The sequence below is a fragment of the Salvelinus namaycush genome, chromosome 1 (assembly GCF_016432855.1).
Source record: "Salvelinus namaycush isolate Seneca chromosome 1, SaNama_1.0, whole genome shotgun sequence".
NCBI classification, from domain to species: domain Eukaryota; kingdom Metazoa; phylum Chordata; class Actinopteri; order Salmoniformes; family Salmonidae; genus Salvelinus; species Salvelinus namaycush.
In genome coordinates, this window is record NC_052307.1 from 54,517,844 (window position 1) to 54,536,098 (window position 18,255).

The 18,255-nt window shown below is 41.5% G+C and overlaps 1 protein-coding gene across 1 annotated transcript in view; it reads right to left on the minus strand.

The window, feature by feature from the left end:
* Window positions 1–3,661: 3,661 nt before the first annotated feature.
* Window positions 3,662–18,255, minus strand: part of LOC120052169 (anoctamin-1-like) — a 46,887-nt gene continuing 32,293 nt past the window's right edge. The window contains exons 14-25 of the mRNA XM_038999006.1: window positions 17,397–17,468; window positions 16,232–16,306; window positions 15,193–15,394; window positions 14,822–14,933; window positions 14,570–14,627; window positions 14,117–14,217; window positions 13,730–13,872; window positions 9,973–10,125; window positions 9,380–9,432; window positions 9,030–9,214; window positions 4,038–4,143; window positions 3,662–3,874 (exon numbers count right to left, since the gene is read on the minus strand). Coding sequence (XP_038854934.1) covers window positions 3,662–3,874; window positions 4,038–4,143; window positions 9,030–9,214; window positions 9,380–9,432; window positions 9,973–10,125; window positions 13,730–13,872; window positions 14,117–14,217; window positions 14,570–14,627; window positions 14,822–14,933; window positions 15,193–15,394; window positions 16,232–16,306; window positions 17,397–17,468 — 1,473 coding nt within the window. The remainder of the gene's footprint in view (window positions 3,875–4,037; window positions 4,144–9,029; window positions 9,215–9,379; window positions 9,433–9,972; window positions 10,126–13,729; window positions 13,873–14,116; window positions 14,218–14,569; window positions 14,628–14,821; window positions 14,934–15,192; window positions 15,395–16,231; window positions 16,307–17,396; window positions 17,469–18,255) is intronic.

The window sequence follows — 18,255 nt, forward strand, 5'->3', positions numbered from 1 at the left end:
CAAGTCTCCCCAATTCAACTTGCCCTTCTTCACACTACTCAACACTGCAGCCGAATCGGAGCAGACCACCACTGTGTGGTTTCACCTCCTCCACCCATCTCAAACCTACAATCATGGCCATCATCTCTGCCGTATACACTGACACAATCAGTTAACCGTTTACATACTCCAACATTCAAATCTGGGATATATACCCCAGACCCCACCCTTCCACTCACTGGATCCTTTGAACCATCTGTATATATCCTTAAATACAAATAAAACTGGATTCTCTCTATATCTCTCCACACACCTTCTCACGTCCTCAGTCACGTCCCCATAGGCCCTCTGCTTACCCCCTCCTCACCACACACACACACACACACACACACGACAGCTCTTGCCAATGTTTCGCTTTTGATTAACACTAGTGGCACTTTTGTTCCATGATCAGGGTGAAAACATTGTATTGCTAACATGAGACATCAATTATATAAAGAACACATGACACGCATACATACATATACTGTACACTTCTCATAACTTGTATTCTTTTATTGGAATTCAAACATCCAAAAATGTTAACTTTAGGCTGACAGAGACCTCGAGTGTAAATATAAGCCCTGCTGTCAACAACAACAACAAAAAAATTCAACTGAAATATGAAATAAATGTAGTACTATCCTAATCAATTATAGTTGTAATGTTGCTGTACAATTCAGGTAAAGATTTAATACACCAAGTTGATCTCTACTGCTCCAGTTAAATCTATATCAAGAGGAATATCAAGGACTGAAATATCTAAGGATCAGTTGGGAATAAGATGCCACTCGAATCAAAAACAAGGTATTGTGGCTGCCATTCAGCGTCGGCCTATAAGTCATACAATGAACATACCATATTAAGTCGATTAGTAGTTGAAAAAAATAAAAATAAACAAGAACATGTCCTTGCATCAGAAATTAAAATATGAGGTAATGCAATATTCTGCAGTGTCCTAACAAATACATTTTAGACTACGTTAATGGTCAACAGAGTTCTTTCTATAAGCAAAATGAAAGACATCTTATATAATCAGTATCAAACACCTGGGTATGCATCCAGGCGTAATGTAATATTCCAAACATATTATATTGCAAGAAGTCGATGTTGACACATTTCAATACCGTAGACACACAAAACAGAAGTTTAAGACAGTTAAATATTGTACATATCATTGAAAATGATGATAACAATCATAATTGTTAATTGTGAATAATGTAATTCATTCCAACAGTCTGGGGGGGGGGGGGGGGGGGGTATAGGTTCCATGTCATTCCATTGAAGTGAAGTGAAAAAAACAACAAAAAAACACCTGTTTGATCAGAAGTCTTATGGCACAAAAAGGGACTAAATCAAAGGTCTGTCACATTCCTAAACACACATTTACAGATCATACTGTATAAAATACAGTGGTCACAAACAAGCAAAACAGGGACATGGTACCACAAAGGATAGAAAAAAATGTTTTTCCTCTCGTTTGTTTTTGTGGTTCATTTGTAAATATGGCCTTGGTTTGATCATGCGGTTTTAAAAAGGCTTTTAATGATGTTGTTAAACTTGGGTTAAGATTTTTTTTTAATGAAAGTTGATCCTGTTTTTACAAATCATATACACTGAGTGTACAAAACATTAGGAACACCTGCTCTTTCCACGACAGACTGACCAGGTGAAACCGGGTGAAAGCTATGATCCCTTATTGATGTCACCTGTTAAATCCACTTAAATCAGTGTAGATGAATGGGAGAAGACAGGTTAAGCCTTGAGACATGGATTGTTTATGTGTGCCATTCAGAGGGTGAATGGGCAAAACAATAGATTTAAGTGCCTTTGAACAGGGTATGGTAGTAAGTGCCAGGCGCACTGGTTTTTTTTTTTTACACTCAACAGTTTCCTGTGTGAATCAAGAATGGTCCACCACCCAAAGGACATCCAGCCAATTTGACACAACTGTGGGAAGCATTGGAGTCAACATGGGCCAGCAACCCTGTGGAACGCTTTCAACACTTTGTAGAGTCCATTCCCTGATTAATTGAGGCTGTTCTGAGGGCAAAAGAGGGTGCGACTCAATATTAGGACAGTGTTCCTAATGTTTTGTAGACTGTGTATATTGATAGGATTCAATATTGATTATGTATCGGATATGCATTAAAAAGTAAAGTTTACTTACAAATGATATACAAAATGAGCTGACAAAATACCTTCTTCCTCTCCTTGAAATTGTTGTCTGTGCATGGGATCCATTCAAATTTTTGTTAATCAGAAAATAAACTCCTTCAAAGTAATTTGTGTTTATGAACCAAAAATGTAGGCCACTGTCCCAGTCTAAATGTTTGACAGAGCATTGCTAGAATTTTATTCACAACATGGCTATTATAACGTTTCTGTAACCAGGTTTCCATCCAACCTTTTTATGCTAGTAAAGTACATGTCAGGGTAAAACATGTCATGACAGGTCTGATGGAAACAGTCAAATGTTTAGTAAACTTTGCAAATGTCGTCAAAATACGATCGACAAGGTGGGTTCTTTTTGTGTAGGTAAAATTAATTATGCGAGACATATCGGTGGAATAACCAACATATCGAAGTAAACTTGGGAGTCACGCGATGACATGTGTGGTCCTGCCACTACGAATCGTCGGGAAAGCAAGCAGTTTTTTAGGCTACAGATTAAATAAATTATGATGAACTTCACATGGTGGTGAAAGTGCTAGGTGATGAGCTTGATGCTCCTTTCCAGTAAATATCGAGGATCTTATTCTGGTGATATGATCGTCGATGCTTGGCTGCTATTTGACAAATAAAAATAATCTCGCTCTTTTGTCCATAATATCTTCATGTAGGTTATATGCGCACTCTAGCCAACAGCGCGCAGATACGTTGGCTAGAGCGCACTTGCCAATACCAGAGTGGGCACACTCGCTATATAACGTAACATTTTTTGTGAGAAAACCATCAGTAAATTTGAAAATGTGATGGATACCTTTAACTTGTAGGCAATTTTTTTATTCGGTATGTGGGACTTTAACTGCAAAAGGTATTTTTATGTGTACAACGTCATCATGCACATACTTTTATCTGCAACATGTCAATTTGATGGAAACATCTCTGGTGGGAAAATTTGCATATTGTTTTTATGCAGATTTTAGAATATTTGCATGAAAATCTGTTGCCAATTGGATGGAAACCTAGCCCATGATAGTTATGAATTAGTCTAATAACAAACAGGACATAAAAAACATGACATAAGTGAAAATTGGCATGGTAAACAGGCAGAATGGCAAGCTCCTTTACCTGATCTCAGTGTCTTAAAAAGGCAAAAGTTACAAAATAAAAACATTAGCTAGCAAAATTGCATATTCAAAAAAGATCTACATGTTTTCCTGCATTGTATTATTTTTGTGCAAAAGAGAGAAAAAGCACTTTGAGCCTTCTGCCTGATACCTGGTTCACCAAAAAGATGGGCAATGACTTGCTACAAGTCAGAAGGGGTGCAGGTGCAGAAGCCTGCCAATAACTGCCTCCCTCTTTTCTTGAGTAGGCCGCTGTGTGTGTGTGTGTGGAGTGTGCAAGTCCAGACAGAGGGACTGAAGGTTTTTAAACAGACCAGATGAACGGACAGATGGAGCCGCCCCCTAGGGCACTAGCAGTTAGAATGTGTATGCGAGGCAGGGCGAGAGCGGGGCTGAAAAGGACTTTGGTTGGTGTGGTTGTCTCGGAGGAGCTTCTTGCCCTCTTCCTCCTTCATGAAGAGCTCCACCATGAGGATCTTCTCCTTGTGGATCTGCAGACTGATGTCCTTGGGGATGTCTGGGATCAGCCAGTCAACAAAGTCACTCATCAGCATCACCACATTCTAGAAGGGAAAACAGATGGTACGGATCGGAGGCATTTCTTTCACAATTCCTTCAATACAATTCCAAAAACAGTCATTCAAAAGGATATGATAAAAATACTTTCAGCATAAAAAGATTAAACCCTCAATGACTCATAGGTTTGTTTTTGTATAGGCATCTGACCTGAAAAACAATGACAAAGGCCAGCCGGCAAGCCAGTATAGCCCAGAACTCCTTGGAGAGGTCATAGGGGGTGTTGGACCATAGTGTCTCTCTGTAGTCTTTGTATCTGGAGAGAGGATAGAATTGGCAAAATGATTGACTATAAATGACAACGCATCCAACGAGTACGATAGACTTCACACACATTCTCATGATGTAATACCTATTTGAAAACAAGGCACAGTAAACATGTCGGCCCCGCAAGAATGACGCAGCGCCCCCCACTTGGGACAATTAGTGGCAACAATTCAAAAACGGGAGAGGCTATCCGGACACGCCTGGTGCCCAAATTGAGAGTCGAGTGGAGATGAACGGATTCGGTTCAGTCAGTCGTCCTGACGAGCTAGTTGATGCTAGCTAGCTGGCAACAACAGCAGCATGGCTCTGGTTAAAACTTGTAAAATAAAGTGAGTATTTCGATGGGCGAGGGAGAAATACCTTGTAGTATTGGTCACCATCTGGATGTCACTGTGACATGGAAACAAGCTAACGCAATGACAAGTCGGTGTGAATGACAAGTGCAACAGTGTAGAATCGAGGTGTTTCCAATTTACCAATGTTGCTTCTCGCTGGGCAGCAGTTGCTTCACCGGGCAGCTGTATCACATGTCGCTGGCGGTAGCTACGTTAGCTACTTTATGTTTAGCTCACATAATACAATTTAAAAGTATGCATTAAGGTGTCATGTCATAAACACGGCAAAAACAAATGTAGACATTAATAAATGCATATTTTTTACAATGATGGGTTAGCGCCAAGACAGACAGATGTGCGGTGGCTTCAAAACAGCTCACTCTGTCAGTCATCTAGTGTACGCAATGAACAAAAATTTAAACGCAACATGCAACCATTTCAAAGATTTTACTGAGTTACAGTTCATAAGGAAAATCAGTCAATTGAAATAAATTCATTAGGCCCTAATCTATGGATTCCACAACTGGGAATACAAATATGCATCTGTTGGTCAAATATATCTTTAAAAAAAAGTAGGGGCATGGATCAGAAAAGCAGTCAGTATCTGGTGTGCCTCATGCAGCGCGACACACCTCCTTCGCATAGAGTTGATCAGGCTGTTGATTGTGGCCTGTGGCATGTTGTCCCACTTCTCTTCAATGGCTGTGTGAAGTTGATGGATATTGGCGGAAACTGGAACGCGCTGTCGTAAACGTCGGCCCAGAGCATCCCAAACGTGCTCAATGGGTGACATGTCTGGGGAGTATGCAGGCCATGGAAGAACTGGGACATTTTCAGCTTCCAGGAATTGTGTACAGATCCTTACGATATCGGGTTGTATATTATCATGCTGATACATGAGGTGATGGCTGAATGGCACAACAATGGGCCTCAGGATCTCATCACGGTATCTCTGTGCATTCAAATTGCCATTGATAAAAATGCAATTGCGTTCGTTGTCCGTAGTCCGTAGCTTATGCCTGCTCTTACCATAACCCCACTGCCACCATGGGGCACTCTGTTCACAACGTTGACATCAGCAAACCGCTCGCCAACACCATACACACTGTCTGCCATCTGCCCGGTACTGTTGAAACTGGGATTCATAATTTGCCCACTGAAGTCGGTTACTACGCCGAACTGCAGACTACAAGTACGCAAATGAACTTCCCTGAGACGGTTTCTGACAGTTTGTGCAGAAATTCTTTGGTTGTGTGAACCCACAGTTTCATCAACTACAGATAATCCTGCAGGTGAAGAAGCTAGATGTGGAGGTTCTGGGCTAGCGTGGTTACACATGGTGTGCGGTTGTGAGGCCAGTTGGACGTACTGACAAATTCTCTAAAACAACGGCTTATGGTAGAGAAATAAACATTGAATATCTGGCAACAGCTCTGGTGGACATTCCTGCAGTCAGCATGCCAATTGCACACTTCCTTAAAACTTGAGACATCTGTGGCATTGTGTTGTGTGACAAAACTGCACATTTTAGAGTGGCCTTTTATTGTCCCCAGCACAAGGTGCACTTGTGTAATGACCATGGTGTTTAATCAGCTTCTTGATATGTCAGACTTGTCAGGTGGATGGATTATCTTGGCAAAGGAGAAATGCTCACTAACAGGGATGTAAACACATTTTTGCACAACATTTGAGCGAAATAAGCTTTTTGTGCTTATGGAACATTTCTGGGATCTTTTATTTCAGCTCATAAAACATGGGACAAACAGTTAACATGTTGCATTTATATTTTTGTTCAGTGTTTCTAAATAATTGGGCACAGTGTTTCCTTCGCTCCCGCTTGCAGAGCACTGCTGGGGGAAGTAGCTCGATAGTGTAGCCAATATCATCACGCCAGTGTGACAGCTAAAACATTCATTGGAGTGATTTTCACCCAAAATGTACAACTACGGCATTAACATCTATGTTTTGGGATGAAAAAAAACAAACAATTTCTCTGATAAAAACAGAATGATTCTGAACACTCTCCTAAGTCCCAACTACGGCAGACAAGTTTTAAATTCTCACTGAATTTTCTAGCCACAAGCATAAACTAGCGAGTTGGAGAAGGCTCATTAGGATGACTGATGGAACTGACTGAACCTAATCCGTTTGTCCCCACTCAACTCTCCCTGCATGACATAAGTCATCAATATTGGGAACCAGGCATGTCCATATATCCTCTCCCAATTCAACCTAGACTATACTGAAAGTAACAAAACATGTGCCCGTTAGAGTGCCATTGTGTGGTCGATATAAATGTGATTGCATGTGTTGAGTCTTGAGAATGGTTGCAAAGGGACGATATATTACTGGAAACTTGTGAAGTTTACAAGTAAACAACCAGAATTTTGGTTTCTTTCAAGGATTTTATGTAATCTATCATAAAACAGATTGTTACAGGTGTCTGTAATTATCTTTGGCACACTGTGTGGCCTTATCACATGTAAAATATATGAAATAATATAGAATGACAAAGCTATAAAACCTCCTAATCCATCAACTTTGTGAATACCATTGGTGTTTAATATGAGAGTTTCAGCATTATCCCTTTTATTATACACTTGTATTTATTTTACTATGTCAATATGTACACTATATATAAAAACGTATGTGGACACCGCTTCAAATTAGTGGATTCGGCTATTTCAGCCACACCCATTGCTGACAGGTGTATAAAACCGAGCACATAGCCATCCAATCTCCATAGACAAACATTGGCAGTAGACTAGCCTTACTGAAGAGCTCAGTGACTTTCAACGTGGCACCGTCATAAGATGCCACCTTTCCAACAAATCAGTTCGTCAAATGTATGTCCTGCTAGAGCTGCCACGGTCAACTGTAAGTGGTGTTATTGTGAAGTGGAAACGTCTAGGAGCAACAACGGCTCAGCCGCAAAGTGGTAGGCCTCACAAGCACATAGAACGGGAGCGTAGAGTGCTGAAGCGCGTAACTTGTAAAAATCGATTGTCCTCAGTTGAAACACTCACTACCGAGGTCCAAACTGCCTCTGGAAGCAATGTCAGCACAATAACTGTTCGTCAGAGCTTCATTAAATGGGTTTCCATGGCCGTCAAGCCTAAGATCACCATGTGCAATGCCAAGCATCAGCCGGAGTGGTGTAAAGCTCACCGTCATTGAACTCTGGAGCAGTGGAAACACGTTCTCTGGAGTGATGAATCACGCTTCACCATCTGGCAGTCTGACAAACGAATCTGGGTTTGGCGGATGCCAGGAGAACGCTACCTGCCAGAATGCATAGTGCCAACTGTATAATGGTCTCGGGCTGTTTTCCATGGTTCGGGATAGGTCCCTTAGTTCTAGTGAAGGGAAATCTTAACGCTACAGCATACAATGACATTCTAGATGATTCTGTGCTTCCAACTTTGTGGCAACAGTTTGGAGAATCCCCTTTCCTGTTTCAGCATGACAATGCTCTCCGTTCACAAAGCGAGGTCCATACAGAAATGGTTTGTCGAGATCGGTATGGAAGAAATTGACTGGCCTGCACAAAGCCCTGACCTCAATGCCATCGAACACCTTTGGGATGAATTGCAACGCCAACTGCGAGCCAGGCCTATTCGCCCAACACCAGTGCCTGACCTCACTAATGCTCTTGTGGTTGAATGGAAGCAAGTGCCCGCAGCAATGTTCCAACATCTAGTGGAAAACCTTCCTGGAAGAGTGTAGGCTGTTATGGCAGCAAAGGGGGGACCAACTCCATATTAATGCCCATGATCTTGGAATGAGATGTTTGACATTTTGGTCTTGTAGTGTATTTGTTGTCAATGTTTTGTTGTCAAACTGGTGGAAGTTGTGAAAAAAGTCAATAGTTGGAAGAGTTGCAGAGTTTGCCATTGTTGATTAGATGCTTTTTTCATTAATTAGGCTATTTTTCTCTTGAACCATATGATCTATCTAATATAAACTCATGGACACAGATATAACAAAAATAAAAGTTATTTAAGTATAAATGACAAAAGTGACCATAGATTCTGTTAATTGCCCAAATTATTGAAGACTCCGGTTACTTTGGTAAATTACCATTAGCTTTGGTCAATATTGTTGTTTTAATTACTAGTCTGGAAAATATTGCATTGAGACCTTTCGTGCAGATCGATAATTCGGTACCAGAGTAGCGTTTTTAATGTTTTTCACAACATTCAAAATGGCGGAAAATCCATCATGGTGGACCTTATGGGTCGCTGAGGCAAACTTGTTCCTTGTGAGGAGAGGGACCTATGTAGCAAATTTCATGACATTATGTCAAACAGAGTGCGGAGCGTGACCTTTCAAAGTTGTAATTTTCAATCGCTTGTTATAGCACCACCATCTGGCCAATCAGTGTCATTTGGTAAATGCCGGACCTCTATGGCAAGACATCATTCACCCAAGTTTCGTCAAAATCGGGCCAGTGGTGACGTACACACATACACACGGAGACAGATTCATAGTCCTCTTCCCGATTTCATCGTAGGGGGCAATAATATTTTGACTGTCTTACCTGCATATCTGCACTTCATACCCCAGGTGCATAGGCTGCAGAGGGGCAGTGCCAGGCTGGAAGTCACTGACGTTGAAGTAGGACAGAGTGTGGTTGACAAAGCCGTGCATGGAGCCATCGGGGCTGTACATGTACTGGTAGACTAGTCGAGGGATGAAGTCTGACGTAAAGGAAATCACAAACGCCTGGAGAGAGCAGACAGAGGAGAGGGGAGTGGAGTTATGACCAAAATTATTTTCAAATGTCCACTAATGCAAATGACAAAATGTCAACATTGTATAATCTTGATGACAGACCTGGAAATAATGAGCACTTTAAATGTTTTTATTAATGTGAAGGTATGCACTTACATTTACAATGACTGCTACTTTGCTGAGCCCTCTCAGAAGATTATACCAGATGCCTGAGAGAACAAATAAGATATAGAGATATGCCCAAAACACCAATAACTGGGTAGACAAGCGGGCTTCATAACATGTACCTATTTTAATTAAAAATGGTAGATGCAATGGTTGATTCATTGGTAATTTTTTTTTTAATAATGATCACACCATCAATGTGCACCACCAGAAAAACATTAACTTAAAATGTATATCTCACTGATATACTGAATGGATTGTTAATAAGGGGTTAATAAGGGGTTTTAAGGATCATTCGATTTTACTGCATTCTTGTAGGCTAAAAATGTACTGCATTCAAACCAAATAGCCACAGTATTTGGTCAAAGTCAGAGACTTACTCAATTATGTATTCACACAAACAAGACCAGAACATTTGTGAGGGACCTGTGTTTTCAGATGGGAAACTCCTGCAATCTAATTCAATTTGGTATCTATTGTGTAGGGTCAAGTCTAGGAATCTCTAATTATGTAAAAATGTTCCTTTTATTATAGCATCAATAGACCAGTGCTGTTAAAAGTGTGGAGATGGAAACCTACTGTACCAATGTCTTTTGCTCTGGCTGCGATGGGCCTCCTGACCTCTGTGACAAACTTCTTAGCATCCAGACGGATCTCGATGATGTTGTTGAGCAGAGCAAAGAGTGGCGCCAAGGGAAAGGAGGCCACAAACAGGGTCACCATCCCAAACTGGATGACTGCAAGTTAAAATTAAAAAATGTAAAATATATTCAAAATGGACATTATAACCACAAGGAAATAAACACAAAGCATGCTGGGTAGATTAGATCTCAAATGAGATAACTGGAGCACGAGTATAGAGGGAAGTGGAAAGAGGAGCACAAGCCTATAATAGTCTACTCTTAATACCAGACTACGCTAGATACGCGTTTACATTTAAAATACACAGTACATACTACAAGGAGAACATATGAGAGACGAACATGAATGAGATGGTGGAATGAGGACACGCCATGTTTCTGCACTTGCTTTCGGATGGCCAGTCAGAAACTTTACTGAAATGTACTGGGTAGAACTTCCAGAGATCCAAGCAACAAAATATATACAAAAATTGCCCACTTCACACTCTGAATGGGTTTAAACACTCTGGTCTTTTGTGCCTGTGTGCAGGTTTTATGTCTGCTGCATCCATATATTAAACCTAGCTGGTTTTCAGTTGAGTACCCTTGAAAAAGCCACTTAAAAACAGGCATGCCTACCAACCTAAAGATGGACTGAATCTTTGAGTCAGTGTATATAGGACTGCTATGCTACAATAATATGACTGTGCTTCTATAGCTGCTACCCAGACATGAACTATTTCTAGTTGATAAAGTTGTACAGTATAAATAATAACTAGACATATTGAACTAACCCTGCAATCATTACCAGAACCCTTCTTTATGGCTTCTGTGTATCAGGGTATGGAACTGCATTATAAACACCGTAGTTCAAAATACTGTGAATGAATTCCATACAGTAATTATTCAAGGTTTATCCACTGCAATGGATAGTGAGAGGGAGCAGTAAGGCTTCTTATGACTGATAAGGTGTGGGAAAAAGAAGGGAAAGTGGGATACCCCATTCAGTTGTACAACTGAATGCATTCAACTGAAATGTGTCTTCCGCATTTAACCCCTCTGAATACGAGAGGTGCGGGGGTGGGGCTGCCTTAATCGACATCCACGTCATCGATGCCCGGGGAACAGTGGGTTAACTGCCTTGCTCAGGGGCAGAACAACAGATGTTTACCTTGTCAGCTCGGGGATTCGATCCAGCAATCTTTCAGTTACTGGCGCAACGCTCCTGGTATACAGTAAGTAATGTAGTAGTATCAGTATGTTATGGCACAGATGTACGGACGTTTGAGGTTTCCCCCCATCTCCGTCTTACACAATGTGTCTTTTCAATGAACATGATTGCCCAGTTATTCAGTCGGATGCTGCAATTATGAAAGAAGCCACTGATAAAGACATCTAAGGACTAAAGTAAAATCAGGTCAACTAAATCCACTTACGTTGATTACGTCGGCATCATAGACAAAACAGTTCTCTGCTTCTCCACTGAAGATTATCTCATGCAGAGAATACGCATTTTAGAAAGGGTTCCACATCGGAGGTTTTACAACTAATCAGGATCTAATACCGTGAGCGGCATGAAGTAACATTTCTTATCAAATGTCACGCTATGCCGTCAATAAAGTGATTACTGGAATTAGCAAGCAAGAAAATGTTATCCTCGGTAACACCGCTCTTTACGCAGTAATCAGTGACATTTATAGAAGTTGCCAATTTCATACAAACATGGTTTTGTCGTCCCTGCATAAAAACACACAAAGACCTGACCTCAATAGCAAGAGCTTAAAAGCTTAAAATAATTGGTCAACTAATGTACATTAGTTGACCAATTATGTATGTAGTGTGTGCACATTAGGAGTAATTCATTGCCAGTAATTAGTTGACCTTAAAAGGGAAAATCCAATCAGACATGCTTATCACACTCCCTAGAATGAAACAGTATACAGTAGGGCAAAAAAGTATTTAGTCAGCCACCAATTGTGCAAGTTCTCCCACTTAAAAAGATGAGAGAGGCCTGTAATTTTCATCATAGGGTACACTTCAACTATGACAGACAAAATGAGAAAAAAAAATCCAGAAAATCACATTGTAGGATTTTTAATGAATTTATTTGCAAATTATGGTGGAAAATAAGTATTTGGTCACCTACAAACAAGCAAGATTTCTGGCTCTCACAGACCTGCAACTTCTTCTTTAAGAGGCTCCTCTGTCCTCCACTCGTTACCTGTATTAATGGCACCTGTTTGAACTTGTTATCAGTATAAAAGACACCTGTCCACAACCTCAAACAGTCACACTCCAAACTCCACTATGGCCAAGACCAAAGAGCTGTCAAAGGACACCAGAAACACAATTGTAGACCTGCACCAGGCTGGCAAGACTGAATCTGCAATAGGTAAGCAGCTTGGTTTGAAGAAATCAACTGTGGGAGCAATTATTAGGAAATGGAAGACATACAAGACCACTGATAATCTCCCTCGATCTGGGGCTCCACGCAAGATCTCACCCCGTGGGGTCAAAATGATCACAAGAACGGTGAGCAAAAATCCCAGAACCACACGGGGGGACCTAGTGCATGACCTGCAGAGAGCTGGGACCAAAGTAACAAAGCCTACCATCAGTAACACACTACGCCGCCAGGGACTCAAATCCTGCAGTGCCAGACGTGTCCCCCTGCTTAAGCCAGTACATGTCCAGGCTCGTCTGAAGTTTGCTAGAGAGCATTTGGATGATCCAGAAGAAGATTGGGAGAATGTTATATGGTCAGATGAAACCAAAATAGAACTTTTTGGTAAAAACTCAACTCGTCGTGTTTGGAGGACAAAGAATGCTGAGTTGCATCCAAAGAACACCATACCTACTGTGAAGCATGGGGGTGGAAACATCATGCTTTGGGGCTGTTTTTCTGCAAAGGGACCAGGACGACTGATCCGTGTAAAGGAAAGAATGAATGGGGCCATGTATCGTGAGATTTTGAGTGAAAACCTCCTTCCATCAGCAAGGGCATTGAAGATGAAACGTGGCTGGGTCTTTCAGCATGACAATGATCCCAAACACACCACCCGGGCAACGAAGGAGTGGCTTCGTAAGAAGCATTTCAAGGTCCTGGAGTGGCCTAGCCAGTCTCCAGATCTCAACCCCATAGAAAATCTTTGGAGGGAGTTGAAAGTCTGTGTTGCCCAGCAACAGCCCCAAAACATCACTGCTCTAGAGGAGATCTGCATGGAGGAATGGGCCAAAATACCAGCAACAGTGTGTGAAAACCTTGTGAAGACTTACAGAAAACGTTTGACCTCTGTCATTGCCAACAAAGGGTATATAACAAAGTATTGAGATAAACTTTTGTTATTGACCAAATACTTATTTTCCACCATCATTTGCAAATAAATTCATAAAAAATCCTACAATGTGATTTTCTGGATATTTTTTTTTCTCATTTTGTCTGTCATAGTTGAAGTGTACCTATGATGAAAATTACAGGCCTCTCTCATCTTTTTAAGTGGGAGAACTTGCACAATTGGTGGCTGACTAAATACTTTTTTGCCCCACTGTATCTATGATCTCTATGATCCTTTGCTCCAAATCTCTACTCACGGCACACTGCAGTAGTTCATTTCCCTTCTGTCTCGTGTGATAAGGAACATTTGGAATAGGGTGGGCTGAGGGCGGCTGATCCTCAGTAAGCTGTCAGGAGCTTTACTGGACAGACTGACATATGACTCACTCATCTCCATGTACTCTGGGCTGAGGCCCACAAAGGGACCCAGGAAGTGGTCCTTCTCATGACGCTGTAGGGTCATGTTATAGTCCTCCTGCTGCTGAGAGTCCATGTCAGACTTCCGACGCCTGATCATCTTCTTTATTTTACTGTTTTGAGCAGAGAAAAGAAATGGTAGTAACATGAGTCCAGCCCTGAGCATCTTTCTTTTAGTGCTTGGGTGTGTGTGTGTGTGTGTGTGTGTGTGTGTGTGTGTGTGTGTGTGTGTGTGTGTGTGTGTGTGTGTGTGTGTGTGTGTGTGTGTGTGTGTGCCTGCATGTGTGTGAGAGTGGGTGTGTGATTATGTCCTAGTTTCATCCAGACAGAATGGCACCTGCTCTGTACTGTACTTACGGGATGCCGATTTCAAACAGGTTGTTCTGGATGAGCTGTTTGCCAAGCATGGTGATGCAGAGCTGAATGCACAGCTCCATCAGACAGCCTGCGTGGGCACACTGGTGTACAGACGAGACAGCAGTCAACCCCATCAGACACACAGATAACAGAGGTAATCTCCATCTAACAGGTTTGAAGGTTGGCTAGCTTTGATTTGATCTACAACGCAAACTGTCTTTAGGATAGGGCTCAAGGGCACCAGGCCTGGAACCTATACAACTGCCCTGGGATACCTACTGTGGATCTTGCCCCTGTTACTTCGTAAATAAGGGAGGGTTATTACCATTACAGCATATGGTAATATTTCCATTGATTATCCAGCATTGAATCATTAGAACTTATTTTGGTCAACATTTAAAAGGCATTCTGGTCAATGTTCAAAGATAAACAAAGACGAACACAGTTGATTACCTCCTCCATCCTGTATGACCCGATAACATACACATAGTCCCCAGGACGCCCAACCATTCTGTGGACATACAGGTTGAAAAAAGTTCATATTCATTGGCCACTATCCTTAAGAGGTGTAAATCACACTACAAAACAAATGATTAAACATAAAATCAGGTTTTATGGTGAAAGTGTATCTATGGTCGAATATATGTTAAGATGTTTGAGTTGTGGAGAAGCTTATTAGTCAAATAGAGTAGAGGAGAGTTCAACCTGCCCCTGAAGAAGGCCAGGTAGACGATGGGGGAGAAGGCATTGGCAAACTTCAGAACAAAGGTCTTGATTATCAGCCTCTCCTCAAAACTCTTGTCAGTCTTTGGCACCTCTGAGAATAAAAACACAATGAGTTTATATCACTTGACTGATAAAGAACTGAAGAGGTTTCAGTGGTCAAGGGGGATATAATCCAGAACTGTAGCTTTTGTTGCCAACACCAGAAAGTAGTTAAAAATGTAGTTTAAAAAATATTGGTCAATACAGGTAGCACTCCCAGATAGACTGCAGGGTCTAATACAGGGAGAGCTTTGCTAAGATGGTACAGTTGTGTGATCACATGCTTCCTTTTCATATTTTGAGGGACTAACCAAGAAGAGTGAGCCAGCGAGCTACGGCACCGTAGACCTCATCCATGATGATGATAATCACCAGGTTGATGACAGCAGCTGTGCCCTTGACAGTTGCCCGGATGTTGGAGCGAGCCGTGGGATTGGAGCTCATGTGTAAGGCAGCCTTGATGGAGATTCTGTACAGGATGACCCCGAACACTACAGCAAAGGTCACACCAACCTGCAGAGGAGACAAGAGAAGAAAACCTTTGACTTCATGAGCTGTTTAAGGCCAGGCACCACACCCTAATAAAGGTACATATTTTTTAAAATCTTAATCATATCACAAATCAACTTTTACCAGTTGAATGTAAACACAAATTAAATATTTTTTATATTAAAATGTTTCTGAAATATTGTGTTAAAATATGCAAATTAGGCCATATCTAATTAAACATGCACATATTTGCATACCATGCAAATACATTTTTCTGGACACTGGATGAAGTCAAGCTAAATATTTTTGTTTCCTTTTGTCAGGACACTCCAGGACTGGACTTGTCCACAGCTGCTTTCAAAATACTTTGTATCCCTCATTTACTGAAGTGTTTCCATTATTTCGGCAGTTACCTATAGGCCTAATTGTGTGTGTGTCCAGAAGATCTGCATTGCTTTCAATTGCTAGACTAATGATCATGAGCACTCACTTCAACTTAGGTAAACTTTCCCAGCCTAATTGTGTAACCAAATATACAAATGGAGATTCAGTGAAAACAAAAATCAGACATTGATTTATCAAGACGAGTTCCTGTGCTTGTCTCAAGGCAGCACAATGCCAATGTCCCAATTAAAATGGTGCTGAAATTACCATCTACTTGACCACACACGGCAATTGCTTTACGTTTATTATAACGGTTGGATGACTTTGGGAAATTCACGTAACCCCCGGCTCTACGAACTAAGCGTGTACCCCACCCTGGGTTCAAGGCTAAATCACTGAAAGCCCGATCCTAGTGACGTCCCTGGATCTAATACCACAGACTAACATGCTGTGTGGGCCCTGGGCACATCAACTTACCATAAAAAGCATGATGAAAAATCCCATCATATATGCTGGTGCACGGTCTGTACATGTCAGTTTCACTTTTTTATCCTGAAACAGAGTAATTAATACATAATCAGGTGAGAAATAGGAGCAAACCGAAACAACTATCTGACAGCGATTTGTGTCCTCAGCCGTGATTGCTTATGCTGACAGCCATTTCCAATCAAGTCAGAGCGACTCTCGCCCCGAGCGGACTAACACCGCTCCAACCAAGCACACATAATCTGAGCTCCTGGACACGAAACTGTGCAGTCAAATCGCATCTCAATGTGTCTAAAAAAGTATAATTTTTTAATAAATAAAAAGAGGGTCAGCGACTTCAGACCGTGTTTCCAGATGAGCAAGGGAATGTAGCGTAATGACCCCTTCGTGGTCTGATGAGAAAGGAGCTGACATGCACGAGCTGCAGTTCAGAGGAAGCCAGACAAACAACCACCTGTGTTGATATCCAACATGTGCTAACTGTTGTTATGCAGCAGTAAATAGAGACAGTGGAGGTTGTTCAGCTTACTATAGACTGCAGAGCATCTAAGACTAATAAAATAGCTGATAGGAGTATTGAGGGTGGGGGTATGGGTTGTGGACAACTCCAGGATACATTATATTTTAGAGCCTAGGAGAAGATGAGATGTGCATGTGGAGACAGTGTCAGTAGAATTGAGGTAATCTATATAGGAGACCAACTTTAGATTGGCATTCTTCGGTGACATTGAATAAAGTTCTGGACTGTGACTATGTCGATAACTTTACAATGGGTGGAGTTCACGAGAGAACAAAAGGTGGAGGCGACAAACGCCATGTGTTACGTAACCGTGCCTTTACTCATAGCACATGTGTGTTCGCAAATAGGAAATGTCGCCCAGAGACAAGAGCGACAGGGGAGAAGCAGTCTGTGTGATTCCATTAGGATGGTTCCAGTCCCATCTCTGACACTATAAGTCAAGAGCACCAGCGCAACAGACACTTGATGCAGCAAAATAATAGACAGAGAAACACTGAACACCATAAATAATCTTCAATATTTCATTTATTCTATGCATGGATGCATACATAGAATGAAATAAATAATGTAATAATATTTATGGTGTGTTGTTTGACAGCCCACCAAGAGGCACATGAGTGATAGGAAAAGGCCTACCTTGGGAGACATATCCTGTTTCCTCAGGGTCTTCTGCATGACTTGGATCTCATACTCAGCCCTATGGTGGTCCTAGAGTGGACAGATGCACATTAATAAACAAGCTCGTCCAGCGGTATCATCATCAACACATTTTACTCAAAAATGGAGGAACTGACATCATCCAGGTCAAATGGCGTTTTTAACCAGTTGTCAAGTACATAGCAACACCCACACAAAAAATCTCGGTCATCTGCTAAGTGTTTCAGCTCAGTGCGGTGGGGTACCACCACCGACATTTCTAGCATACAGGAGGAAATGTGTGACAGAACAATGTTAGGAGTACAGTAGCTGTAAGAGGGGATGCAGGCTTTCAAAAATGGGTTTGGCATTCATGCATTTGGAAATGTTTACTTCATTTTGATAAGGACACCTACTAGAATACCTCTACGGGTTATATTCATTATCTTGCCTGTCTACTTAACAACCTTACCCCCAGCTACCAGTAAACATAAACAGTCATTGCAGTCATTGGATATTAAACAGAAACAAGCCCATAACTGTGCGAGCAGACAGAAACGGAGAAGGCTAAGCAAGTGTCTTTTAACCATCTCTGACATGCAAAGAGCCGAGGGAGAACCGGGGCAGGCAGTCACGAAGCACGGTTTACCAGACACCCTGGTGGTAAGGCAGGTATGAGGGAAACAACTGTCAACTCTGCTAACATCAGTAGGTGCTGCCTAGTGACTAAACGTTTAAAAAAAAGGACAGGGGATGTTAAGAAGCATCTTAGTGAGAGAGGGTGGTGAGAGAGAGAGAGAGAGAGACAAAAAGAGAGAGAACAGATATTCCTTCCATATCTAGACAAAAAGACACCTTC